At 52.2% G+C, this 27,254-nt stretch overlaps 2 protein-coding genes across 2 annotated transcripts; one reads left to right on the top strand and one right to left on the bottom strand.

The window, feature by feature from the left end:
- Positions 1 to 167: 167 nt before the first annotated feature.
- On the bottom strand, positions 168 to 5,463 carry PXMP4 (peroxisomal membrane protein 4). Its single transcript, XM_074553910.1, has 4 exons — positions 5,283 to 5,463; positions 4,855 to 4,917; positions 4,131 to 4,329; positions 168 to 2,254 (listed from the first exon to the last, which is right to left on the bottom strand). Exons 1-4 carry the CDS (start codon positions 5,411 to 5,413, stop codon positions 1,991 to 1,993), a joined length of 657 nt encoding a protein of 218 aa, XP_074410011.1. The 5' UTR covers positions 5,414 to 5,463; the 3' UTR covers positions 168 to 1,990.
- A 123-nt stretch (positions 5,464 to 5,586) lies between these two features.
- ZNF341 (zinc finger protein 341) lies at positions 5,587 to 27,254 on the top strand. The gene is made up of 15 exons (XM_074553907.1): positions 5,587 to 5,908; positions 9,705 to 9,815; positions 10,839 to 11,026; positions 12,098 to 12,250; positions 13,282 to 13,515; positions 14,728 to 14,923; positions 15,487 to 15,571; positions 16,557 to 16,747; positions 18,005 to 18,192; positions 19,137 to 19,345; positions 21,904 to 22,000; positions 23,205 to 23,337; positions 24,088 to 24,199; positions 24,945 to 25,015; positions 26,179 to 27,254. The coding sequence occupies exons 1-15, from the start codon at positions 5,878 to 5,880 to the stop codon at positions 26,676 to 26,678; spliced, it is 2,499 nt and encodes an 832-aa protein (XP_074410008.1). The 5' UTR covers positions 5,587 to 5,877; the 3' UTR covers positions 26,679 to 27,254.

Here is a 27,254-nt window from a genome sequence, read left to right as displayed (position 1 = left end):
GGAAAATAAAGAAAAGCAAAAAAATAAAAGGGGAAAATAAAGAAAAGCAAAAATATAAAAGGGGAAAAATAAAGCAAAGCAGCACTGCAGTATGTGCAACAGTAATAAAGGAGTTTAGGAGGACAAGGAAAAATGACTTAAGAAGAAATTGAGAATTTTTTTTAAAAAATCAGAAGCTCCCTGAAGTTAAATGTACCATTTCAGCTGCATATACAGAGAAAAATATTTAGCCAAAAGAAACAAACCAAATTCTTAATTTTACAGCTTTCATGAGATCTGATGGATTCCAATTCAATTATTCAGTCCAGACTGCAACAACAGTTAATGAGAAGTTAGCAATGAAATTAGAAGTTGAAGGGATCATAGAAAGTTATTATGACAAGAAGTCTCTTGGTTTTTGGGCACCATGGACATCATGGGTTTGCATGGACAAAGAAAAGGGGAAAAATAAAGAAAAGCAAAAAAAAATAAAAGGGGGAAAATAAAGCAAAGCAGCACTGCAAATATGTGCAACAGTAATAAAGGAGTTTAGGAGGACAAGGAAAAATGACTTAAGAAGAAATTGTGAATTTTTTTCTACTCAGAAGCTCTCTGAAGTCAAATGTGCCATTCCAGCTGTACCATAGGAGAAATTGCCAGAGCCTGGAGGGTAAAAAGTTCCAAGGATGATAAAGAGAGCATCAGCAGGATTATGAAATACCATGGGCAGGTCAGGGAAAAGCAGGTGGGTACAAGGAAAGTGAACCCAACAGTCCCAACTGAGCCAAAAGGGAGCAGGGAATTTCATGATTCTCTTGGAAACATCACCCCATCAAAGCAGGAATTATTTCACTGCACATCATTGGGTGAATTGTGTAGTGCTTTGCACTATGAGGAGTTTGAATTTATTAATTGATTAATTAAACCACTTTTTGTGCTTCTCAGCTATCTTCTGCCATAACCCAGGGTGTGCTGCCCTATCCTGGGGCTCAGCAGAGTGTTTTTGAGAGGAAGATAATTAATAAATTAATCAATTAAATTAATCAATTAAGCCTGCACAAACTACAGGTACAAAATCAGGATCAAATCTGGTTACAGCCAACACTTTCCACAGCTGTGGAAGGCAGATTCTGGACCTCAGAGAAACCCTTGCCATGCTCCACCAAAATAAAATAAATAAAAGTGCTTGGGAAATGTTGCTCCTTTAGACACACAAATCCCCAGCATGAGATCTGAGGCCTGGTCATAGAGGAGCCCAAGTTGTGTAACTGTTTTTGGTATTTAGTTCAAGCAGCTTTTAAAAGCTTTACAAACAAGTTTAAAATAATTACAGGGTATTCATTAGTGCATTTCATAGAGGCACAGATTCAGCCCAAGTGCAGGAAAGAAACCAAGCAAAAATAGTCTTTGCAAGCCAGATTTACCAGGCTGGTACAAGACAATCCTAACAGTTCAATTCTCACACATTTTATTGTCTCCCTGAGGGAAAACTGCAGAGGAACTCTTTCAAGGAGCACATAACTGTCCTTATAATAGTTTAAACAGGATTCTCAGCCATCCACAGCAATGAAGAAATGATGGCCCTGCTCTCAGAGCTCAGCAGGTCCCACACTCCCTTCACCCTCAATCCCACCACAGTGAGCACAACAGCACAGAAAAAAACACTTGTACACATTCAGATGAGCCCCAGAACATGGTTTCACATTCTCCACTTAGTGTCAGGCTGTCATTTTATAAATATATTTAATTTTTAAAGAACAAACCCCAATGCCACACTTGTAGGGAAAATGAGGCCTCTTAAAACCAGACTGCAACAAGTTTCTGTGGGGGTTGAGCTTGCTCTAAAAGGAGCCAAAAAACTGCTCAGAACATTCAGGCTTGGAGATAAGAGCCAACTCTGCTTGACAGATGTTAATTTTAAAAAACCACAGGTCAAGAGCAACAGAATAACCTTTCCCCCCCAGCTGCTGGGAGGTCCCATCCCATTCCAAGGTGGTTTAGAGGGAAGCACCTACTTGCTGTGTGTCCTTTTGTTGTAGATGAGGAAGTCAGACACGTCGTGCCACACCTCACTGTCCTCGTACAGGTAGGTCATGGAGGACTGCAGGGAGGGCTGCAGAGTGTCCCTGTGGTACTCAAAGAGCCACAGGACTGTCCCCCACACCAGGGCAGCCAGCAGAGGGAAGGGATCCTGCCTGGGCTGGGGGATGAAGCCCTTCTGCACAGCCAGCCGGGACAGCCCGAACAGGATGCGGGACAGCAGGTACATGATGATCTGCAGAGGAGAAATGTGAGCATCCACAAAATCAGAGGGCTTTGGGAAAGCTGCAAAAGGCAGGTCTCAGATACACCAGAACTGTGAGTAGAGCTAAGCAGTAGCCATGAGATTGGTCAGCAGAAAAATTATTTAAACTGTAGAAAAGCAAGGACAAATAGAACAATGATCTGTGTATTAACCCTTATCTAGAATAACTCCCTAAGCTACAGAAAAGTTTATCTAGTGAGACATTAAGAAGTTTGAAGCTTAATAATGGAGCTCTGTGCATTGTGCTTTAAGGCTCACAAGCAGGTATTGTATTTGAAATAAGCAAGCATTGTTTAACCAAAGGTACCTGTGCTTATAGTGGTTGGATAGAACTACTGTCAATGTGCTTTTGCTTTGTGTGATTGGTCAAAAAACTTTTAAAGTGAGTTGTAACATTAAGTTCTTTGTCTGCTGCCTGGGATTTGAGCTGGTGGCACCTTCCCATTGTCATAACCATGGAATGGGACTGATGGTGGAAAATCAAACAGCTCAAGGCACGTTCCAGCAGTCCTGTCCTGTTGGTGATTTGTACACAGCCCCTGGTTGGTGACAGAGAAACCCAGGGAGCAGGGTGAGAACTGAGCACAGCCACCTCCAGGGCTTTACAAGTGACAACCCAGCCAGGAGGGACAGGAACAACCCTCCCACTTCAAACAGGCTGACATTGCCCCTATCAGCACTCTGCCAAAGCTCTGTTTGCTCTCCTGCAAGGCCTGCTGCTCTGATTTGCCAATCACAGGCTGCATTTCCTGCAGCACTGCTGGGCAGTTGCACAACTTCTGTCTCTGCCCAGCTCAGGCCACCTCAGATGGTGCTGACAGAACAGTCCTGCCAAGCAGGTGTCAGTCTGAGCACAGCCTAACACCAGGCCTGGCTTAAATCAAGCACCTGGGATTAATCTGCAGCTCTGTGTTTTACTCCTTGCTTTGTGACTGTGTGTTAACAGCCAGCTTTAAATCAAACACCCTCTGAGCAGCTTTCATCAGTTTAACCAGTTTAGTGGTGAGTTTAACCAGTTTAGGAGTAAGTTTAGCTGTCAGATTAACCAGTTAAGTTAGTTTAGTTGTCAGTTTAGTGGTCAGTTTAGCTGTCAGTTTACCCAATTTAATTGCCAGTTTACCCAGTTTAGTGATCAGTTTAGCCAGTTTAGTTGTCAGTTTAACCAGTTTAGTGGTCAGTTTTAGCCAGTTTAGTGGTCAGTTTAGCTATTAGTTTAGCCAGTTTAGTTGACAGTTCGGCCAGTTTAGTGGCAAGTTTATCTGTCAGATTAACCAGTTTAGCTACCAGTTTAACCAGTTTAGTGGTCAGTTTATCTGTCAGTTTAACCATCAGATTAATCAGTTTAGTGGTCAGTTTAGTTGCCAGTTTGGTGGTCAGTTTTTCTGTCAGATTAACCAGTTTAGTGGTCAGTTTAGTTGCCAGTTTAACCAGTTCAGTTGCCAGTTTAACCAGTTTAGCTCAGTCCAGCTCTATCTGACCAAGTCCTACACTCACAACACTTCAGTTGAAGAGTTTAACCCTGTGATGGCCACACCAGGAACACACAGTAATGACCACAAGTGACAGGTGGGATAACCCCACAGCTCTGGGTTACCTGACTGCCTTCCTCCAAAGCCAGTGCAGCCCTGGAGGCAAACCTGGGCTTCCAGCACCCACACTGCTCATGGAAACACACAGCCACACCTGGGACTTGAGTGCAGAGCAGTCACAACTGCAATTTGTGCAGAGGAAATGAAAAAAAGAGCAATGCTCTGGTCAGAACCCCCAGAGAAACAGGAGCCCCACTCAGTTCCTGGCACACCTCTTGTTTTTCCTGGCCACAGAAACTATCAGCAAGTGCCTTTACCTGGCTGTTGATGGGATTGTTGTCACCAAACACCAGCCAGCCCCCAATGCAGGCTGCAAGGAAGGAATGGAATGGGATTTTTTTCCCCTGCAGCTGGGACTGGGCTGCCAGGAGCCCTTTGTAGGTGAACACAAAATAAGCCAGGTTCCGGGAGTGGGCGTACGTGGCCTGGGCAATGGACTTCAGCTTCTCCCTGAAACTGAGGGAAAGAGACAATTACAGGAGAGAAAAGGCAAAATCCTGCACTCCCCACCTACACTGATGGTTTGGGCACCCCAGGAATGTCTTGGGAAGGAGGAGAAATTCCCTGATCAGAGCACAGCCCTACCCAGACTGTGGACTGGGTTCCATTTTCCCTCTATTCAAGCAGCCCTTTAAAAACTTTTTTATTACTAAATACAAACTTTTTTATTGCTAAATGCAAACCTCAGGCACTCAGGGAAAGGCACAACATGCACTGCTACAGCCTGAGTTCCCATATTTCAACACAGCACAGAACATTGCTGTTGGCATCTGTTAATTCTCCCTCTGTCCTCATCAACCATTGCATGAGTGATTGAATCCCTCAATTATATATATTTGTGTGTATTTCATATCAGTGCAAGACTCAACCATGGCTCACACACTTTTCTGCTTTTTAAACCCCCTAGAAACATGGAAAACAGACAGCTGTGATGAAAATATTCAAAGCAGCAACACAAAAACACAGATTTAGAGTTTGTACCTCCCACTCTTGAACAGGAAAGTCATCACCAGGGCGTGCGGGGCACGGATTTTGGCTCCATAGCTGTAAAGGTCGACAAATATCCCACAGAGTTCGTTTTATACTATGAAATTATTGTATTTCTAATCTACTAGTAGACAAAAAAAAGGTTATTTAACAAATTATCTATTACTTTTAAGCCAGCCCAGCAGCAAACCGGGAGGAGCCGAGCAGGAGGGAGAAGAGCACAGGCACCTCAGCGAGCCAAGCCAAGGGGACTGCAAACCCTCAGGCCGGAGGGGGACCCCAAACCCAGCCCAAGGGACCCCAAACCCAGCCCAGGCCACCCCAACTGCGGCTGAGGGGGACGGAACCGCCTCCCCCTCACAGCACCCCCGCCACAGCACCCCGGGAGGGATGGGGACCCCGCGGCCGGGCCCGGCACTCACACGGCGCCGTTTCGGAAGCCTTTGATGACGGCGAGCGCGGCGTGGTAGCGGCGCTGCTGCAGGAGCGCGTTGGCGGCGCGGAGCAGAGCGCGAAGCGAATCCTCCCCACCCGCCATGGCCCCGCCGGCCATGGCGCCCCGCCGCACGCCGCTTCCGGGGGTGCCGCCCCGCCCGCCGCTCCCATAGGCCCGCACTGCTGTCAATCACGGCTCTCGGCCAATAAGCGGCACAACCTCACTCTCGCATTGGTGCGGAGAGCGTACTGCAGCCAATGGGCGCCGAGCGAGGCGTCCCGCCCACTCGCTCCGTGAGGGCGGCGGGCGCCGCTGTGAGCCCGGCCCGGCACAGCCCGGTCATGGGCCGGGGGTCGTGGCCGCCGCGGCCGCGCCGGGAGCCCGAACGGGGCAGGGGCGGTCACCGGGCGGTCCCTGCCCGGTCTGCGCGAGCTGTCGCAGTGCCGCTCTGCCGCGCCCCGAGTTGAACACAATCCCCCCGCCCCCGCGGCCTCCCCCGCCTCTCCCGCCTCTCCCGCGCTCTGGGCCCGTAGCGGGCGGCGGGCGCCCCCTGGCGGCGCCGCTGCCGCCGCCGCTCCAAGATGGCGCAGGCGATCTTCGAGGCGCTGGAAGGTAACGGGGCCAGACCGGGGCCGCGGCGGGACCTCCCGTGCCGCGGCCACAGCCGGGGTGCGCGACCCCCGCTCCTCCGAGCTCCCCCTGTGCAGCGCCGCCGCCGCGCGGGTTGCGGAGCCGCGGTGGGGCCGCCCCGTGAGGCCCGGCCCGGCCCGGCGCGGCGTGTGGCGCTCCCGGGAGCCCCGCGCTGCTCCCGCGCTGCTGCTCCGCTGCCCGCACCGCAGGCACGGCTGCAGCCCCCGCCGGCAGCCCCACGCCTTCCGCGGCTCCGTGCAGTGCCACTGTCACCTCCTGTCCCCCGGCCCTGTGCCACCTCCCGCCTGTGCGCCGCGGCATCCCCGAGCAGTGCCCTGAGCACCGGGCAGCCCTCGTTAACCGCGGGCCCTGGGCTCGGTGCGCCGCATCCCTACCCTGTGCCAGTCCCCGATGGCCCCAGGCATTCTGTGCTTTCCCTGCTCTGTGCCTGCTGCTCTGGGACACCTCATCCCCACCCTGCCCTGTCCCTGCTGCTCTGGGGCACTGCATCCCTACCCTGTGCCAGTGCCCGACGCCCCGAGGCATCCCATGCCTTCCCTGCCCTGTGCCTGCTGCTCCTGGATATTCCATCCCCATCCTGCCCCTGGTGCTCCAGCCCCTCTCACTCCCTCCCAGCCCCTGTGCCCCCCGGGGCATTCCCATCACCGCTGTCTCTGTGCCCAGAAGCAGCACCACCAATGCCCAGGGCATTGTCACCACCCCTGCACCTCCCGTGTCCCTGCATGCTGGGGTCCCCCATCCTCCCCGTGCCCCAGGGCTCACTCTGCCCGTCCCACTGCTGTGCCAGGCTCTGTGCCAGCCCCTGGGATGGTGCCTGGGTGGGTGCTGGTCCCTGCCTGTGTATTTTGAGGGGTGTGCTCTGGGCAGTGCCTGTGTGTGAGTGAACAGGTTGTGCTCAGGTACATCTCACTGTAGTGTTGGGACGCTGTTAGAGCCAGGTGCCATCCGAGGATGAGGTGCTGAGCTGTGGCACTCTGACATTGGGCTGGGGCTACTTTCTTTGCAGAGAAACTATTTCATAGGTATTAATTTCCCAAATTGGATTACAGAAGTATTTTCCTTTACATGACACCACTGCCTGGAAGGTGTGACATTGGATTGTTACTGTGCTTTTGAATATCACCTGTGACCACAGCAGCAGAGAATAAATATTTTTTCTCTATTTTCTCAGATTACTCGGTGCATTTGCCAGCACCCCCGTGTAGGAACAGGTCCCTATTTCCTCTCTGCAATCAGCTCCTCATTGTGTTCCTTTCCCTGCAGCATTCAGGACAGCAAAGCTTTTTAGCAAATTGAAAAAGAGTGGGGGTTTTTCAAGCCCGCAGCAATTGGCAGCTTTTAGTGCCTGAGCTTGTTTGTTTTGTCTTGTTGATTGGATTACAAGTCGATGGTGGCTTGGCATTCTTAGAGCAGCCTGGTGTCAGGGTGCTGCAGGGCACAGGTGCGTTGTCACCTGTCACTAAAGCACCTGGTGCTCCTGTCAGAAAAAAAGGCTTTATCACAGGGGCAAATTAGCACCTGGGTGACATGGACAGCCCTGCTTCATCTCCAGCTGAGGGAAATTTGAAAGGGAAGAAGAAAAAGGCAGATCAGTAGTCCTGTGCTTTTATCTTGGCTTCCCCAAATCACTTTGCTTTTGTCAGGCCCTGGGCGCCTCAGAGATTTTTCACTTCCATGGCTGAAGAGCATCCTGCAGGCAGGGCAGGGTTGATCCAGAGCTTTCTCTGGGCTCTGTGCATGAAGAGCATCCTGCAGGCAGGGCAGGATCCATCCAGAGCTTTCTCTGGGCTCTGTGCATGGCTGTGAGTGGCATCCCTGTAACCAAGTCCCTGCCAGCCTGGCTTCTTGGGTTCTTATCCATCTCCTCGGGGGTTTCCCTCTGGGAACTGTGGTGCTGTGCAATTCCTCAGTGAAGTGCAGGGACTCTGATTGCCAAATAAACATTTCTGTTGTCCTGGGCCATTTCTCTCCATCGAGAGGCTGAGTGCAACCCTGCCAGTGTTGCTGCATCATTGTGTTCAGGTCTGGCCTCTCCAGAAGCTTCTTCCTCCTCGTGGCATCAAGGCCATTGTTTGGCTTTTTTCCTTGCAAGATCTGACTGTGCCAGAAGGAAACCCAGTTGCCCAGTGCCAGGCATACCAAGAGTGGCACTGTTTGTGCAGTCATGATTATCCCCATATAATGCTTCACCTGAATTTTTGATCCTTCTTTTCCCCTAGCTTATTTTTGCTGGAGAAGCTGCTGCATGCCCCTGTGTGCTTTAAGGCTGCAGTGCTCCCTTTGCAGTTGCCCAGAGGTTCTTTGTGCAGGAGGTGAATTTTGAGCAGGGCTTTGGCTGGAGTGAGGAATCCTCCCAGCGCTGTTGTGCCAGCAGGGCTGAGCTGCAGGGCTGCCTCCAGCTCTCCCTGCAAGCCAGGGCTTGCTGAGCTGGACCTGCAGCTTTGCTGTGCCTGTGATCTGTGTGAAAGGCTGCCCACAGATGGCATGGTGGGAATTCCATGGGAGTGTGGGATGTGCTGGGTTCTGCTGCCTCCCAGCAGCTGCCTGTGCCCTTGGAGGCTGGTGCTGGAGCAGGGGGTGCAGCATCTCCTCACTGAAAGGATGAAAGAGTGTTCACAGAATCTTAATGGGACATGCAGGAGAAATGAGTAGTTAGGGTATCTTTAAAAGGCTCTAGTTTATGTGGGTGCTCCCCACCATGAAGGGAACACTCCAGTTGTTCAGGAGAAATGTTAGGAGAGGAGCTTGGGGTGGTGGGTGCTCCTGCTGTGCTGCTCCCTTTTGCTGTGATCTGTGGTGTTTCACTCTTTCCTGCTGCTCTCTGCTCTGAGCAACCTCATCTCAGCACATTCCTCACCTCACTGCTTTAGCAGTGATCAGACCCATTGATTTTCCTTTCTGAGTTCAGTGCTTTGCACTTTTGTTTTGCAAAGATCTGGAAGTGAAAAACCACCTAAGAACCCCCCAGCTTTCTTCTCTCCCTTAATCCACAAGATCTAACATACAACCTTGCTGTGCCATTTGCTTCCTTTGTGAGTTCTGTGTCACAAAAGAGTGATAGGAAGGAGTGGTAAAAATCACCCCTTTTTGGTCTTTTTCTCCCAAAATCAGGCTGTCCTTTGTGTCTTTACATCCAATTTCGAAATAGTGTGTCATGCTTAATCCACAATCCCAGATTTTCTCCCTAGATGAGCAGTCCCAATCTTCTGAATTGATCTGGAATATTTTAAAACCTTTTAGCTGTAGTGACAAATGTTTGTGCTAAAGCAAGTAAGCTGGTTCTAAGAACAGATCTGAGTGTGTGTGTGTGCCCTGTGTGTGATCAGATCTGGGAATGCAGGGAGGCATTTGTGCCACTGCTGCTGGGAGAGCACAAGGATTTTGTGTGCCCTGAGCTGGGTGTCTGTGCTGCATCCCCAGGCAGTTCCAGCCAGGCTCCTGCCCTGTGACATCCCCACATTCCTGTGACATTCTCAGCTCTTCTCATACCCAGGGTTGTGAGCATCCTTCCTTTCTGCAGCAGGTGCTGAAACCAAACCCTCTTTTGGCTTTCCCTGCCCTTCTTCCCTTCTCTTTTGCACCAAAGCAGTGCTGAAGACAGGTGGGGGTGTTGTTGTGTGGGAGTTGGTGCTGTTGGAGGGTGACAAGGTGACAGTGGCTCAGGGGGGAGGGAGCAGCAGCTGGAGGCTGTCCCAGTGCCCAGACAGCCCAGTGTGGCTGTGTTCAGCTCACCACCCATGCTTGTGTCTCCTTTCAGGGATGGATAACCAGACTGTGCTGGCTGTGCAGTCCTTGCTGGATGGCCAAGGAGGTGTCACGGACCCGTCTGCTGCCAACGTCAACTCCTCTGCAGCCATCCAGCCCATGGGTGAGTCCTGCTGGCACTGGGACACAGCACAGGGCAGGGGGGCTGCACAGCTGGCACAACAGCTGGGTGTGCAGGGTACTGCTGTGAGTGTTGTGAGCCCTCAGCAGGAGGAAGGGACAAGTGCCCAAGCAAGCAGTCATGTTTTTGGAGACAGTCATGGCAACAGACTTGACCATGAGCTTCCAATAGAGGCACAAAGGGAGGGAGAAGCCACTGTGCCCACATCTAGTGCCTGTTACTGTTCATGTTTTTTATTTAATATCCACTCCTTCTCCTCTAGAGATGCTCAAGTGCTCCATTCCTGCAACACCTCTGTGTTAGTGAATATGGGAACTGATCATTTATGTGCATCTGGACCCTCACAGTGCTGCACTAGAATGTGTTGGGTGGATGGGCAGTTACCCCCAAGCAGTTACAGTCTGTGTCCCCAAAAAAGGTCGACTTCAGGCTGTGACTCAGACAAGGGAAGAGCCTTGTGAGTCTGCTGGATGGAGTGCAAATGGTGTGTGGTTTGCTAACGCTGCAGATTTCAGCTGGGACTGGAACTGGGTTGTCTTCTTTCTGCTTCTAATGTCAGGCATAGGTGCCAAAACCCAGCAGTATTGTGGAGGGGTGTTAGGACAGTGCTGACAGTGACTCTGTGCCCTTTTCCAAGGTACTTCTTGTGCTTTGTGCAGTCTGAGTTATAAAATCTGCATCAGCCAGCATAATGCTGATGCTTTGGCAGGAACTGCTTTGACTAAAAGCAGAGGGTGCTACAGGTGCAAGGCTGGTTGTTGCTGTATTTGGGATGAGAAGACAGCCAGTGGGATTAGTGTGTCCCAGGGAGACAGTGGGGTTTGTGTGTGGGAGCAGGGCTGGGATGGGCTCAGTCACATCACTTGGCTTTAGGGACAGCTTGGCCCTTGCACTGCTCTGTCCTGCCAAGGATGTCCTCAAGGTGCTGAGATCCAAAGGTGGGTGCTGGGAGGAGCACTGGGGAGTGCAGGAGAAGGCCTGAAGCTCTGCTCTTCCTCATTGCAGATGATGAAGACGTGTTCCTGTGTGGGAAGTGTAAGAAGCAGTTCAACTCCCTGCCTGCCTTCATGACCCACAAGAGAGAGCAGTGCCAGGGCAGTGCCCCATCCCTGTCCTCAGTGTCTCTGGCCACCAACAGTGTGTACACCCCATCCATCACCTCAGTGCAGCAGGCTCCCAGTGCTGCCCGCCAGGTACCGTGTGCGGGCACAGGCTCTGTGCTCTGCTGCTGGGATTTGGGGCTGGGGGGCATTGGGTGATGGTTTTGGATCCACTGGTGTCTCTGACTGAGCTCTTTTCTAGGAGGCTCAGCTGTTGTCCCTTTGTTGGCTTTTCACCTCATGGTTAAAGTGGGGCCCTCTGCAGTGAGGGGGCACAGCAGGAGTGTCCTCCAGCCTTTTTTCAGGACAGGACAGAAGGGGTTTCATGTTCTGTGTGTGCTGCAGCCAGACCTTGGCTCTACTGAGCAGCCCCAGTGTCAGAGCCTGCCCACAAGCCTGGGTGCACTCTCACAGTGCTCTGCTGTCCCCTGGGCTGTGGTCTGGCTTGTGGGCAGAAGTGCAGCAGCTCTGTCCCTGCATCCCTTTTCTCTCACTCTTGCAAATAAGCCCACATAATGTGGTGTGATGAGTGCTGGGGGAATATCCCCTCTGGAGTAATTCTCATTCCCTAGAGAATCCTCCAGTGGGAGTCCCTGGTGCATGACATGTAATGTGCCTGCAGTTGTGGCTTCCAAAGTGCTTTCAAACCAGCTGCTTTTGCAAGTTAATGTAGTCCCAGTGGATGGTGCTTCTTCCCAAGGCTGTAAACACAGGTTATTTACTGCCAAGAAATTCAACAGCCTCCCTCTCCTGCTATAACCTGAGTCCAGTCTGGAGAGATGAGCCTGACATTCACCATCTGAGCCAGAGCAGCCTCCCTGAGTTTTCCACCTTCCCTTGCTGGGACAGGCACCCAGGAGAGGCCTGAACTTGTCCATGACCAGTTTGTCCTGCAGATCTTGTTTAATAACCCTTGATTTGACTTGCAGCCAGTGGCTACTTTCTGAGCCACTGTGATATTTTTTTCCTCCTTTCTGAAGAACATTTGTGGAGCTAAAAATTCCCATGGACTCAGCAGGAAGCTGCAGATAATCACTGTGGCTCACTGCTGACCAGAGGCAGTGAAAGCAGAGACCCTGAGGCTCAGGAAAAAGCAGTGTCACTGCTTTTTGGGTATTGTTTTGTCCTGTTGCTGCTTAACAGTGGATCTTTCTTTTCTTTCAGCAAATCTCCACGTACATCACAGTTCCCCCATCGCCTTTGATCCAGACCCTGGTGCAGGGGAACATCTTGGTCAGTGATGAGGTGCTGATGTCAGCCATGTCTGCTTTCACCTCCTTGGACCAGCCCATGCCAGCAGTGCAGCCCCCAGTGCAGGTGAGGGGCACGTGTGGATCCCGGCAGTCACGGGTAAAGCTCTCCCAGTTCCAGCCCCTTGGCCATGGCAGGGACACCTCCCACTATCCCAGGCTGCTCCAAGCCCTGTCCAGCCTGGCCTTGACCACTTCCAGGGATGCTGCCCACACTGCTGAGGATGCCAGTGCCCACAGCTGGGTCATGCTGGGCTTCTCATGCACCAACACTCCCAAGTCCTTCCCCTCAGGGCTGCCCTCCATCCATTCACTGCCCATCTGTGCTTGGGATCGCCCTGATCCAGGTGCAGCACTTTGTATTTGTTCTTGCTGAACTCCCTGAGGTTCACACAGACCTCTCAGTCCTGTCCAGGTCCCTCTGGATGCCCATTCCTTCCCTCCAGTGCTTGGACTGCACCACACAGCTTGGTGTTGATCACAAAACTTTGTTGCTGGATGCTCAGATCTTTGTCATGCGGTCTCTCCAGCTTTTTTTGAGCCCCCATATTGTGACTGGCTTCCAGGGTCCTTGTCAGCTTATTCCATGAATTCTTCTCCTCCTGGGAGCTTTGTTTGGGCTCTCCCCAGACTGGCTGGGCTGTACACACTCTCCATGCTCTGAAAATATTCCTTGCAACCAGAAGCATTAAAAGCTTTAAAAACATATCGATAAGGGGTTGGGTTTTGGAGGAGGCCATGTGTACCTGCAGGTCATTCCAGGCCTCCAGCACAGTGTGGTCCAACCTGCCAGCTGTGCCAGGACACCCCTGCTGTTCTGCAGGCACATTGGGATGGGGAAGGTGTGAGGGAGCAGCCCTTAGCTCTGCCAGCTGGATGGCCTGTGCTGTGCCAGGACATCCCTGCTGTTCCTGCAGGCACGTTGGGATGGGGAAGGTGTGAGGGAGCAGCCCCTCAGCTCTGCCAGCTGGATGGCCTGTGCTGTGCCAGGACATCCCTGCTGTTCCTGCAGACACATTGGGATGGGGAAGGTGTGAGGGAGCAGCCCCTCAGCTCGTGCTGCTGCATTTCCAACATGCCGTGTGTCTCTGCTTGCAGAGCAGCATGAGTCTGCACGCCGGGGCCGGTTACCTGTCCCAGCCCCCGCCGCCGCCGCCGCCGCCGCCTCCGCCCCCTCCGCAGCCGCCGCCTCCCCCGCCGAGCCTGGCGGCTCCCGGGCAGCCCGGCGGCGGCAGCGGCGTGGTGGAGGTGTACAGCGCCCCTGCTCCCATGGCAGCAGCCAGCACCGTGGAGATCCAGACCCTGGGCATGCAGCCCTACCCGCCCATGGAGGTAAGGCTGCTCCTAAGATCTGTCCTCAGAGAGTCACACAATGGGTTGGGTTGGATGGGACCTTAAACTCATCCCCTGCCTTTGGGATGGACACCTCCCACCGGAGCAGATTGCTCCAAGCCCCATCCAATCTGGCCTTGAGGAATGTGGAATTACAATGTGGGAGGAGGAGCTAGGTGATTTGACAGCAATTATTTTCTCTGGGAGAAGGCAGCAACAGGAGATCAGTAAGATGATGAGGATTCTGAGAACAGGAGAAACAGCTAAGAGAGACAGAGGACAGACAGGCTTAGGAGACCTGAACATTTGTTTCTGACCTGCATATGCTTTGAGTGAGAGGGAGTAAAGGTGAGAGCCTCACCTTCAGTAGAAGCACAGAGCATCACAATGCACACTTCAGCTTGTGTGGAGAGAAAAATCCAGTCTAAATCTCAGTGAGCTTGTCAGGGTGGCTTTTGCTAAAGAGTGGCACAGGCAAGGTGTGGGTTTACTGGTGGATCAGCTGTTTGCAGTCTCTACATTTGCACTGCCCTTCACAACAGGAGCTGCTGGGTGTGGCTGAGGTGTGGCATCCTTACCTGTGTAACTGGAATCTGATCTGGAAGTGCCAGTGCACAGGAATGGATGGGGATGTTGGATAAATAGTGGTCTGTGTTAATTTATCAGAGTGGGCAGCAGAAATGCCTTTAAACCATCACCCCAGACTGATCACTCTGTCTCTTAAGTGTTCTTTCCTAATCCTGATGCTGTCATAAACAGCTGTGCTTTGGCACCTGGAGTTTCCTTGTGCCTTCCTTCCCTTCTGCAGTCCTGCCAGGACAGGCAGCAGGACATGGAGGTCCCTGCTCCAGGGCTGGTGTGAACCCACAGGGTCAGCAGTGATCCTTCTGGTATAACCTGCTCCAGAAGGATAAGAAACTCTTCTAGACATAGAAGGGGCACAAGACAGCTCCCTCAGAGTGTTTCTTTGCTCCCTGTTCCTGCTGTAAAAACTTCTGGATGCTTTTGATGTTCAGCAGGAGAGTTTCACACTGTGCAGGGTATCAGTTTTGGTTAGAGAGACATTGTTGGCCTGGTGAACCAGAAATTTGATCCAGTTTGGCAGAAGAAAAGTCAACCCAAGTGCAGCCTGGTGTGGGTGGAGATGGAAGTTAGGGCATGGTGTAATTCTCTGTAGCAAACCTGTTCCACTGATGAGCTGCCCTCTCACAGGTACCAAGCCAGTGTGTGGAAAGCCCAGTGTACCCCTCTCCCCCTGTGTACAGCCCTGGGAAGCAGGGCTTCAAGGCCAAGAGCAGCAGTGCTGCCACCCCCCTGAGCAGTGCAGGGGGAGGCTCTGTGGTTGGCTTTGATTCCCCTGCTGCTGCCAAAACACGACGCTGCAAGAACGAGGCTGGGCTGCAGGAAGGTGAGTGCCCTCCATCCCCTGCCCTGAGGGTCCCTGGGTTTTCCCAGCTGGACTCCAGGAAGGTGAGTCCCCTCCAGGACCTGCCCTGAGGGTCACTGGGTTTGTCCTCAGTGGGCTGCTGAGCCAGGGGCTCCCTGAGGGGTGGCATTGGCTGTGCTGCTCTGGAAGAGGCACACAAGGCCTTGCATGAAGTTGGTGGATGACCTGGGGGGTTCACAGCACAGACAGAGCTGAGGCCCTTCCTCTCACTCATGCTGTGTCTTTTCCCAATGCCCAGAGCACCTCTAAGGCTGGTGCTCTGTAGGTCCCTGGAAGGCATAGGTTGTTGCCTGAGGGGGTGCCCTCCCCAGCAGAGTGCACTGCTCAGGATTTGCAGGGTTCTCTCAGGCTGTGTTAATGAATGTTTGTGCCCATGACCACTCCCCAGTCTGGCCAGGCAGGTCTTATCTTCCATAAGCTCTTTATTGGTCCTGAGCAGCCGTGTCCTGGGCTGAGGGCCCTGTGAGCTGTGGGGACAGGGCTGTGCCACATGATCTCATTCCTGTGTGTGCTCTTCCTTTCAGGCAAACCCAAGTCCCCCAAGCTGAAGTGCACATACTGTGACAAGGCCTTTACCAAGAACTTTGACCTGCAGCAGCACATCAGGAGGTAACAGTGCCCTGCCCTGCACACAGCAGTGACTGGGCAGGGGCAGGGCACAGCTCTGCTGAGGGACTCTGTGCAGCCCAGTTTGTTATGTCCCAGAATCTGTGCTGCAATGGGAGGGATTCTTCATGCTTCTCACCCCAGGATACCTTTTCCTCAGTGACTGGAGTGAAGGCTGTATCATGGATGTAATCTTCATGCTGATTATGTGCTGGGACTGGAGGCTCATTTTCCTTGCTGATGAGACCTTGACAGCCAAACCTCTTGTCACCTGATCACTAGAGTAGCAGCATTCTCACTGCTTGCCTCTGCCCTTCCCTTTCCTCTCCCTCCCTAGCAAGCTGCAGCCTTCCTGTTTGCTGCTGTTAGCAAAGTGCAAGCCAAGCCCAGTGTCTGTACAGGGAGCTGTAATCACAGAGCTTTTCCCTGGCCGGAGGAAGCTGAAATCGGCAGAGTTTTTACCCCCAGTGGAGTCAGCTGGACTCAGAACAGATGGGAAGGAACAAGTGGTGGTTTTTGCACCTCTTCCCAGCCTGGACTCTTGACTTTCTCTTGAAGCAGAAGGGCAGAGTAGAAAAACCTTCTTGATGTGGACAAAGGAGAGCACATTCAGGCAGATCTGGGGGCTGCAAGGTAGAAAAGATGTGTGCAGGAGAGAGAAGGGTGACAGGGAAGGAAAGGTTTGTACCCCTGAGAAAATGATGAGGTCCCCAAGGTCTGTGCAGGGACCCTGATGTTGCTGCAGAGCTGTTTTCCTCTCCTGCTTCTTCCTTGGATCCCCTGTCATTCCCAGACCACAGGTGTTTTGTCTGTGCACCAGCCTCATTTCCCCAGGCCTCTCACAATGCACTTCTCTGGTGAATCAGGTCTCAAAGCCCTGTTTGGTGTGTCCAGGTGTGATCAGCCCAGCACTGTCCTTGTCCCCACAGGCCCTGCCTGGGGGTTCCCTCCTGTCTCCACACTGCTGACCTGGTGCCTTGTCCTCCAGCCACACAGGTGAGAAGCCCTTCCAGTGCATCGTGTGTGGCCGCGCCTTTGCGCAGAAGTCCAACGTGAAGAAGCACATGCAGACCCACAAGGTGTGGCCTCCAGGGCTGGGCTGCACCATCTCCCGCAGCTCCATCACTGTGCAGGTCATGGCCCTGAACCCCAGCCAGCCTGAGGATGAGGAGAACACAGGTGTGGTGTGTGTGGGGCACAGCACTGCTGTGAGGAGGCTGCGCCTGCACACAGGGAGGGAGGGGAGCTGTGTGTGCTGTCTGCATTCCTTGGTAGTGTTTAGCATCTCACACTAGGAGTGGCATTTGCTCAGCTCCAGCTGGAAGCTGCATCATTTCATACCCCTGGGGTGGGTTCAGGTGCTGGTGGGGACAGTGGCTCCAGACTCTGTCCCAGTCTGTGCACAAACAGGGCCGGGTGTCTTTCCCTCCTCACTCCCTGGCAGCACAGCTTTGGCAGTGCACAAGCCACACCTGGCCCAGGGGACACACAGCTGCTGGTTTGGGATAGCCCAGTGCTCTGGCTTTGCACTGTGCAGGTCATGCCAGGCTGGAGCTGCTCACAGTGGCCACCTGTAAATACTTGAGGCAGAGAAGAGCTCCTTGCTGGTGTCTGGATGCTCTTTCTGCTGGTGGCCTCGGGCCTGGTAGGGGAGGGAATGCAGTGGCAATGTCATGTCTAGGACAAGAGACAACTGTGGCTCTGTTTGTGTGCATCATGGGCTGTGAACCACTGGCTGGATCTTACCTCCTGTCTCCTGCCAGGGGTGGGAGTAAATCTGGCTCTGGTTCACTGGTGGAGGCTGTGGTGGTGTTCACAGGGGTTTTTGGGTGAGGGAAGAGATGAGAATGTTGACTCCATGTTTTAGAAGGTTTGATTTATTATTTTATGATATATATTATATTAAAACTATACTAAAAGAATAGAAGAAAGGATTTCATCAGAAGGCTAGGTAAGAATAGAAGAGGAATGATAACAAAAGTTTATGATTGACTGAGACAGTCTGAGACAGCTGGACTGTGATTGGCTATTAATTAGAAACAACTACATGACACTAATTACAGATCCACGTGTTGCATTCCACAGCAGCAGATAATCATTGTTTACATTTTGTTTTTGAGGCCTCTCAGCTTCTCAGGAGAAAAAATCCTAAGGAAAGGATTTTTCATAAAACATGTCTGTGTCAGGAAGCCTGTTCTGACTGCTCCACAGAGCACAGTTATATCCCTGGAAAAAGAGAATGGGCCAGGGAGGGGAAGATGAAGTGTTCAGAGTCCTTAATAATCTGTCAACAAATTTTGTTGTGATATTTTTGTTAGTGGTATTCATGTGATCTGAAGAGCCTGTCTTTGAAAGGGAGGAAGGCCTGGCCTGGTGTGTGCTGGCAGCAGGGTGCCTGCAGAGCTGTCTCATGGCAGGCTGGGACTCTCTCCCCAGGTTTGCCCCCCAGGAACGCGGTGCCCCCGGCCCCGGAGCTGAGCCCCTTGGAGGAGAGCGAGGCAGCCAAGCTGGAGGCCAAGCAGGTTGTCCTCATTGACAGCTCCTACCAGTGCCAGTTCTGCCCCAGCAAGTTCAACACCTACTTCCAGCTCAAGTCACACATGACACAGCACAAGAATGAGCAGGTAGGGACAGAGGGTGCCTGGCTGGGTGGCAATATTGGGATTGGCTCCATAGAATGCACCTGTTATTGGGGTCTGACCTGAGCCTTTTGGTCTGTGGAGCTGCCAGTTCTTCACATGCAGCTCAGCTCTCAGGGTTGTAGCTGTGTGGTCTGGGTGGCTTTGAAAGTTTGAAAACTGAGTGAGAAATTCAGCCAAGCAGGTTTGGGTGGCTAGAGAGGAAGCAAAGAAGTGAAGTGTGTCCAGTTCTGGGCCCTTCACTTCCAGAAAGACATGGAGGTGCTGGAGCCTGCCCACAGAAGGGCAGCGGAGCTGGGGAAGGGTTCTAGAGAGGAGGAGAGGGGCTGAGGGAGCTGGGGAGGCTCAGCCTGGAGAAAAGGAGGCTCAGAGGGAACCTTCTCATTCTCCACAACTCTTGAGCGGAGTCAGGCTCTGTTCCCACAAGGGACAGGACAAGAGGAGACAGCCCCAAGCTGTGCCAGGGGAGGTTCAGGTTGGACATCAGGAGGGATTGCTTTGCTGAGAGGGTTGTCAGGCAGTGGCCTGGGCTGTCCAGGGAACTGGTGCACTCATCCTCCCTGGAAGTGTTCAGTAACTGCCTGCACTTGGTGCTGTGGTTTAGTTAACAAGGTGGTGTTCTCTCAGAGATTAGACTCACTGACCTTGGGGGTCTTTTCCAACCTTTATGATTCTTTGAAGTCCAAAGTTTTCAGTGTAAGTGGCAGCTCTTGGGTGCTGGGACAATCACTTTGGGGTGTTGTGGTCCCACCCACTCGAGTGCTTTCAGGCCCTCACATCAACACCCTCTGTCCCACCTTGCTTTCTCAGGGCTGTGCCCTGACAGTCTGTGCTTCTTTCCAGAAAGAAAGGCAGTTCTGCCTGTTGGCAGAGGGCTTTCCCTACCTGTTTCCATGGTGAGCCTCTCCAGTTGCTCTCCCTTCCCCCAGGTGTACAAATGTGTGGTGAAGACCTGTGCCCAGACCTTCCAGAAGCTGGAGTCCTTCCTTGAGCACATCAAGAGCCACCAGGAGGAGCTGAGTTACCGCTGCCACCTGTGCAGCAAGGACTTCCCCTCTCTGTACGAGCTGGGCGTGCACCAGTACTCGCACAGCCTGCTGCCCCAGCACAGCCCCAAGAAGGACATGGCCGTGTACAAGTACAGTACAATCGCTGCTCACAAGGCTTGTAGGAGTGAGTGGGTGCAGAGCATGCTTGGTGGGACCTTAGAGGGGACAGGGGGCCCTGTGTCCAGTGGCCAAGGTGCTTTTGGACACCCAGGTGGCATATGGGGGGTTCCCTCCACCAGACTGGAAAAACCAAGCACTTTGAATGCAAGGAGTCATTCTGAATGCAGGGAGTTGTGGTGGTGTTCACAGGGGTCCCAGGACCAGGGAAGAGAGGAGAATCTTCATTATTTTATGATATATATTATATTAAAACAATGCTAAAGGAATAGAAGAAAGGATTTTATCAGAAGGAGTGAAAGAAGTGGAATGGAATGATAATAAAATCTTGTGACTGACCAGAGGGTCCAAGACAGCTGACTGTGATTGGCCATGAATTAGAAACAACCAACATTGGACCAATCAAAGATGCACCTGTTGCATTCCACAGCAGCAGATAATTATTGTTTTTCTTTTCCTCTGAGGCTTCTAAGCTTCTCAGGAGAAAAATCCTGGCAGAGGGATTTTTCAGAAAATATCATGGCTGCAGGGAGTCTCTTTGAATGACAGTGAAAAGCTGGGATTGGTTATATGGGAAGATCCTGTCACTGCAATTCTTCTTATCACCAGTCAAGAGTGACATGGTGTCCTGGGTGACTTTATGATGCTGAATTGTATCCCCATAAACAGATTTAGCCCAGAAATAAGTTTTGCACTTGAAGACTGGTTCTGAGAGCCAAGGAGGGGGGAGAGAAGTGCATAGTTTGTTTTCAGAAGCTGCACTCACTCCTCCACAATCCTTCTCCTGGACAGTGTTTTGTGTGGAACAGACAGTGAGAGAGAGCTCTCCTTTGCTTTTAGTTTCTCTGCTGGCTGAGGCAGTGAAGTTCCCAGGGAACCAGGACCCTAAACCAGGACAGATACACATGGCTGAACCTGCCCTGGGCTGGGTCAGAGAGTCAGGAAAGCCCTTCCCAGCCTGTTTGCTATGATTCTTCACCTGCAGCAAAGGGGTTGTGGGTTATTGTCTTGGTTTGGAAAGACAGGTGTCTGCTAAGGAAGGCAGGAGCCTCTCCTGAAATGGAGAATGTAAACCCTCCCCACCCCTCTGATTGCTATAAATTTTAAATTAAGGCTCTCTCAGGCAAAAAATATGGGAGCAGGAATAACAGTTCTTTAATAGGGAAGAAAATAAAAAGATAAAATAAACAATGCAGTGAACTAAACCAACACTGCCAGAGTCAGAACCCAAGCTGACACCCTGTGGGTCAGGCTGTTGGCAACAGTCCCATTGGAATTGTGGCTCAGCCCTCCTGCAGTGTCAGGGCTGGTTCTGCTGGAGCAGGGATCCTGGAGAAAGGTGCAGTCTCTGCCTCTGAAGATGCAGTGGGAGAGGCAGCTGCTGTTCCTCTGGGGAATCCAGTGGAGAAGCTGTGCTGGTGTTCCAGAACCTCCAGATTATATCCAGGTAGGAATGCTTGGCTCCTCCCTCTGGGCTGACATCTCCCAGTGGGATGCTGTAGTTCTTATCAGCCATGCAGGGACATTCAATAGCTGTTATCAGCAGGTATCTGCCCTGAGGGAGGAGTGGGTGTGGAAGAGATAAGGCAAACTGCCCACTGACCAGAAGACAGCTGCCATACAGATGGTAATTGAATACATCTTGCCTTGCAGTGTGGAACAGTTGTAGAATCCGTGCTCAGAAAAAATGTTTCCTATCCCTTTGCTGCAAAAGGGTCTGTTCCTTGGAAGGCTCTTCTACTCCTGTGGAGGGAAAGTGTGAGGAGTTCCACAAAGAGCTCCACATAGCTTTTGGAATGCCCATAAAAATGTTCAGGGGGAGTAGGAAGCCCAGGAGATACCTGAGTCACTTAGGAACTTCATGGAATAAATATCTGCTAATTCTTGCCTAGACCACGGTTTCTAGTTATCCTTGCATTACAGAGCTTTGTTCTGCAGCTTGGTAGTGGGGATCCCTGAGATCAGAGATCTGTTTGAGCTTGAGGAGGTTTTAGTGTGACCTAGGGAGAAGGGGTTCCACAGCAGGAGCAGGGTGTGAGTGCCTCTGTCCTCACTGCTGATGGTGCCTGTCCCAGTCCTGCTGTCAGTCAGCTTTGGCAGAGGCACTGGCAGGATGTGTGACCCTGCCATGCTGTGTCCCCACTCTGGGGGCTGATATCTTCAAGCAGTGAAGATGGAAGGAAGTGTTTGAAGTAAAGTGAAGTCCTTACCTAAGGCCTGATCCATCAGGAAGCAGTGTGGAACATGTGCTCAAGTCTGGCTGCTCTCATGGCAGCCTGTGCAAGGTGCACTACCATTTAAAGGCTTCTCCACCCACTTTTCCAGCATCTCCTTCTCTGAAGGCTGCTAGGTGTGAGTGTGAACTGGCATGTGGGTTGCTGAGGTTTTAGAGCACCTGAGTGGTTATTTTGTGTATCAGTCCTGCCAAAGATCACCCTGGAAGGTGGCTGGGCTGGGCAGGTGTGCCTGTGCTGTGGGGTTTCCTGCAGTAGCCTTGCTCACAGGCTCTGTCCTTTCTCTCCACATGCAGGTGTGTGAAGTGTGTCAATAAATACTCCACCCCAGAAGCCCTGGAGCACCATCTGCAGACAGCAACGCACAACTTCCCCTGCCCCCACTGCCAGAAGGTGAGTGCTGACCATGGATGGTCAGCATGGCCTGCTGAGCCAGCCTGGACACCTGGCATGGGCTCTGAGGGGGACAGGAACCCTCAGCTGCATGAGTAGGAGCCTTGGATAGATGATGATGGAGCTTCACTTCAGAAAGTGAAGTTAACTCTGTGGGGAAGGTAGGAATTGCTGGGGATCCTTGCCCAGCCCATCCTACTGCTGGCTTTGGTGGGAGACTGGCATCCCTCTGAGATGCTGGTGCTCAGCACAGTGTTACATAATTGGCAGCAAAGTTTCAGCTTATGTGTTTCTTAAGAAAGTTTTGGCACTTTTTCTGTTTTGAATTTTTGTTGGCTTTTGGTTTTAAAGCCCTATCTATACTTTCATTATACAATCCTGAAGGTTTTCAGGTGCATTCTTCCTGGGAAAGCAGTGACTGAGCTTCTTGCTCAGGTTGCCCAGAGCAGCTGTGGCTGCCCCAGCCCTGGAAATGTCCCAGGCCAGGTTGGCCAGGGCTTGCAGCAGCCTGGGACAGTGGAAGGTGTCCCTGCTTACAGCAGCAGGACTGCTCATCTTTAAGATCCCTTCCAACCCAAACCATTCCATGATTCTTATGTATTTTGTCCTGGCTACACACTCCATGCCAGCTCTGTGATGTCCCGTGTGTGGTGCCAGCTCTGAGCTGTGTGTGTGTGTTCCAGGTGTTCCCCCTGAGCTCTGTGTTTGTGTGTAGCAGATGTTCCCTCTGAGCTCTGTGTGTGTTCCAGGTGTCCTCCTGATCTCTGTGTGTGTGTTCCAGGTGTGTGTTCCAGGTGTCCTGCCTGAGCTCTGTGTTTGTGTGTTGCAGGTGTGTCTGTGTGTTCCAGGTGTCCCCTCATCTCTCTGTGTCAGTGTGTTCCAGGTGTCCCCCTGATCAGTGTCTGTGGGTTCCAGGTGTCCCCTGATCTCTGTGTCTGTGTGTTGCAGGTGTCCCCTGATCTCTGTATGTGTCTGTGTGTTCCAGGTGTCCCCTGATCTCTGTGTGTGTGTGTTCCAGGTGTCCCCTCATCTCTCTGTGTCTGTGTGTTCCAGGTGTCCCCCCGATCTCTGTGTGTGTGTCTGTGTGTTGCAGGTGTCCCCTGATCTCTGTCTGTGTGTCTGTGTGTTCCAGCTGTCCCCCCTGATCTGTGTGTGTGTCTGTGTTCCAGCTGTCCCCCCTGATCTCTCTGTGTGTGTGTTGCAGGTGTTCCCCTGCGAGCGGTACCTGCGCCGCCACATCCCCACGCACGGCGGGGGCAGCAAGTTCAAGTGCCAGATCTGTAAGAAGTTCTTCCGGCGGGAGCACTACCTCAAGCTGCACGCCCACATCCACTCGGGTACGGCTCCCTGCTGCCAGTGCTGCCCACTCTGTGCCACGGCCCTGTGCCCTGTGCCCAGGCAGCAGGAGTGGCAGAGTCATTTGTAGTAATGTGGTTTCAGATCTTGGGTTGGGTTCAGCCTGCACTCATTAGAAATGGGGGACACAGGTGGCTTCCCCACTTGCTGTGCTGGCCCTGAAGAGCAAGACCAGTTTGCAGCACAGATTGTGCCCATCCATTTGTTATTTTATTAAGAAGCAGCTGAGGGATTTAGGGTTGTTCAGCCTGGAAAAAAGGAGGCTCAGGGGAGACTTTATCACTGTCTACACCTCCCAGACAGGAGGCTGTAGCCAGGTAGGGGTCGGTCTCTTATCCCAGGCAACCAGCAACAGGACAGGAGGAGACAGCATAAAGCTGTGCCAGTTTGACTAGGGGAAATTTAGGCTGGAAGTTTAGGCTGGACATAGGAAGAATTTCACAGAAGGGGTGATTGGGCACTGGAATGAGCTGCTCAGGGAAGTGGTTGAGTCACCCTCCCTGGAGGTGTTTGAGAAAAGCCTGGATGTGGCACTCAGTGCCATGGTCTAGTTGACAAAGTGATGTTAGATTTTAAGTTGGACTCTATGATTCCAAAGGTGTTCTCCAACCAAACTCTGTGTGATTTATCCATAGTGCAGGGCAGTTTCTAGTGTGGCCCAGCTGGCCTGTCCTGGCCAGAGCAGCCTGTGTGGCTGCAGTGTCCCTGAGGCCTGCTCTGTTCCTCCCCAGGTGAGAAGCCCTTCAAGTGCTCGGTGTGTGACGCAGCGTTCAACCGCAAGGACAAGCTCAAGCGCCACATGCTCATCCATGAGCCCTTCAAGAAATACAAATGTCCCTTCTCGTATGTAGTGTGCCTGCACATGGCAGCACATCTGAATGGGGCTGGGAGGGGGGAATGTGTCCTGCAGGTGTCCTAGGGGACACTGTGGCACCTGCCAGGCTGCCTGGGGAGGTTGGAATGCTGTGTGCTGTTAACTGGGAACCCAAGAGTCTCAATTCTTTGTCACTGACTTCCTGTAGGGCCACATTTTATTGCTTCATCAGCCTTGTAAAATAACTGCTACCTTCATGGGGGGCTTGGGGAAGCACTAGAAAGAGAAGGAGCACAGAGGTTCCCTGGATGATGGGCTCTCACTCACTGCCATGTCTCCAAAAGCATGTGACAACACAGGACCTAATGTACAAGCCAGAGGAACCGAGTTTTGGAAGGTGCAGTCCCAAATCCATGGCACAGGCCACAAACTTCTGAGATAGCCAAGGCTGACTGGCTTCTCCCTGCTCCAACCAACCTCCTTCCAAAATGCTTCTGTCTTCAGCTGGGATCTTGAACCTGCTGCATTTTAGAGCATTCATAGTGAGACACAGAGCATGTGTAGTTTAGGAAAGCCACATGTCCCTGTGGCAGCATGTTTAGCCCTTGCCCCTCTCAGAAAGGCTGAAATAGTGGAATTGCTGAGGCTGCACCAAGAGGAACATCCAGGTGCTGCTAAGGAGAAGGGCCATGGATGTCTTTGTGATCTGGGATCTGTCTATGCATTGCTCCTCAGCTGGTTCCCACATCTCACCAGCATTTGTTGTTGTTGCAGAAGCCACACAGGCTGCAATAAAGAGTTCAACAGGCCTGACAAGCTGAAGGCTCACATTCTGTCCCATTCAGGTGAGTGGTGGGAATGCAGTCACTGGGATGCCCTGTGGTGCTGTAGGAGCATGTGACAGAAGGATTACACCTGGGAAATAAGAATCATTTACTAGCTTTAGATATTTTTCTCTCTGTTTTGCTGCAGGCCTGTTTAAGTGAGTGTCTGTTCAGGGTTATGTCTAAGCTTTGGGCTGGTTTCTAAGACAATATAATCTGTAGGCAAGGCCTGCTGGTGAGACTCAGGAGCTGAGCTGGATTGTTTGGTCTGCTTGCTATCAAGTGAATATTCAGATTGCTCTGTCCACTCCTCCCCAGTCCCATCTCACATGCAAAAGAAAAACTCATGGGATTTGATTCCCTTCTTGTGTTCTAAAAATGATGCTCACAATTCTAATAAAGACAAATAATTTATTCCCATGCCCCAGGGGAACAATCAGACTTTTATGTCTTGGGGTAAAAGGGATATCTTTCCTTGTGCCCAAAGCCCTGCAGGGTAGGGTCAGATGGGATGGGCTGATAGTGCAGTCATGGGTTCTTTCAGACTGTACATTCCCGTATTTTGGAGGGGAAAAAAGTGACAATTTCTTTATTTACTAAATACACTTGAAAAAAAAAAAAACTTCAAGATTGTTTTGCATTTTCATCACAATTAACTTGACATGTTTTTCTGGTGCTATTTTAATGCTCTTGCTTGAGGCAAGAATATTTATTTGCAGTCTGCAGCTTCTTCCTGAGGGACAGTGAAGGGACAGGCACTGATCTCTGCTCTGTGACAGTGACAGCAGCCAGGGAATGGCTGGGGCTATGTCAGAGGAGTTTAGGTTGGATATCAGGGACAGGCTCTTCCCCAGAGGGTGCTGGCACTGCCCTGGGCACAGCCCCGAGGCTGCCAGAGCTGCAGGAGCTGCCAGGGGTGCTCAGGGTGGGGCTGTTGGGGTGTCTGGGCAGGGCTGGGGCTGCCATGGCTGATCCTGGGGGTCCCTCCCAGCTCAGGACATTCTGTGACTTTACAGAGTCACGAGTGGTTATGGTTAAACACAGGCATTGAAGCTGTAGCCACCCAGCTTTACTGTGTGTGGCACAATGTCTCCTCCCTTTGATCAGGGAGCTCCTCCTTTGAGGAGCCAGAGCTGTCCCCCTGGTGGGACGGCTGGGTGTAACTCATCTCCCTCTGCGTGCAGGGATGAAGATCCACAAGTGCCAGTACTGTAACAAGTCCTTCAGCCGCCGCGCCCACATGGTGGAGCACCAGCGCTCGCACACCGGCAACTACAAATACCGCTGTGCCACGTGCAGCAAGGGCTTCACCCGCCACAAGTACCTGCGGGAGCACAAGTGCCGCCTGGGCTCGCCCAAGGACAAGGAGCTGCAGCTCAGGAAGGCGCAGAAGAAGCGGGCGGGGCGGGGCCGCAAGGCGGGGCTGGCCCTGGGGCTGCCCGAGCTCAAGGACGGCGCTGCCGGGGACAGCTCCCCCGAGGGGGGCCCCAACAAGGAGCCCTTCCAGGAGTCGGATGCTGTGCTGTCCATCGTGGTTGGTGGCTCAGGAGCTGCAGACCCTGAGCTGGTCCCAGGGCAGCCCAACAGCATGGGCTCCAACCTGGCTCTGGCAGAGCTGCAGACGGCCTCAGACGGGCCCTGCACCATGCTGGCTGTGCCTGTGTACATCCAGACCTCCGAGTGACAATGCCCAGAGCCACCGTGTGGCTGGGGGCTGCTGCTGGCACTGTCCCACTTGGTGCTCAAGTTTATCCCTGTGGAAAAGACCAAAGCTCTTCTGGGGAGGTAGATGGAGATGGGAGGGAATGGCTTCCATCTCCACTGGTTCTTCCCATCCTTGGGCAGAGGACTGCTTGGAGGCCACCGATGCCTGCAAGGCACTGAAGAGGGTGGCTCCATTATTTCTTGTCCCTCTGTACCACGGGTCAGCTTAGGGCAAGAAAGACAAAGATCCCTGAATCAGGGAAGAAGAAGGACCATGCAAACTTGCAACAAACAGAGCTGCTGAAATCAGGTGGCTTTGCAAATCACAGCCTGTCCCATCTGTGGTTTTTCTGGCCTAAAAACTGTATTGCCCAGTATTTGGGTGGCCCTTCTGAGAGCAAACATCCTTCCTAGTGGAAGCAAGTTCATCCTGAGATCCTTTGGGAACACTGTTCAGAAATCCCCTGATAGACTTCTGTCTGGTATCTTCTCTCTGTCTGTCTCAGTAGAAAGATCACCGTGTCTGTACTACAAGTTATAAACACCCTGGACCTCA

The sequence above is a fragment of the Zonotrichia albicollis genome, chromosome 17 (genome assembly GCF_047830755.1).
Source record: "Zonotrichia albicollis isolate bZonAlb1 chromosome 17, bZonAlb1.hap1, whole genome shotgun sequence".
Classification (NCBI taxonomy): Eukaryota; Metazoa; Chordata; class Aves; order Passeriformes; family Passerellidae; genus Zonotrichia; species Zonotrichia albicollis.
This window is presented reverse-complemented; position numbering and strand designations above follow the sequence as displayed.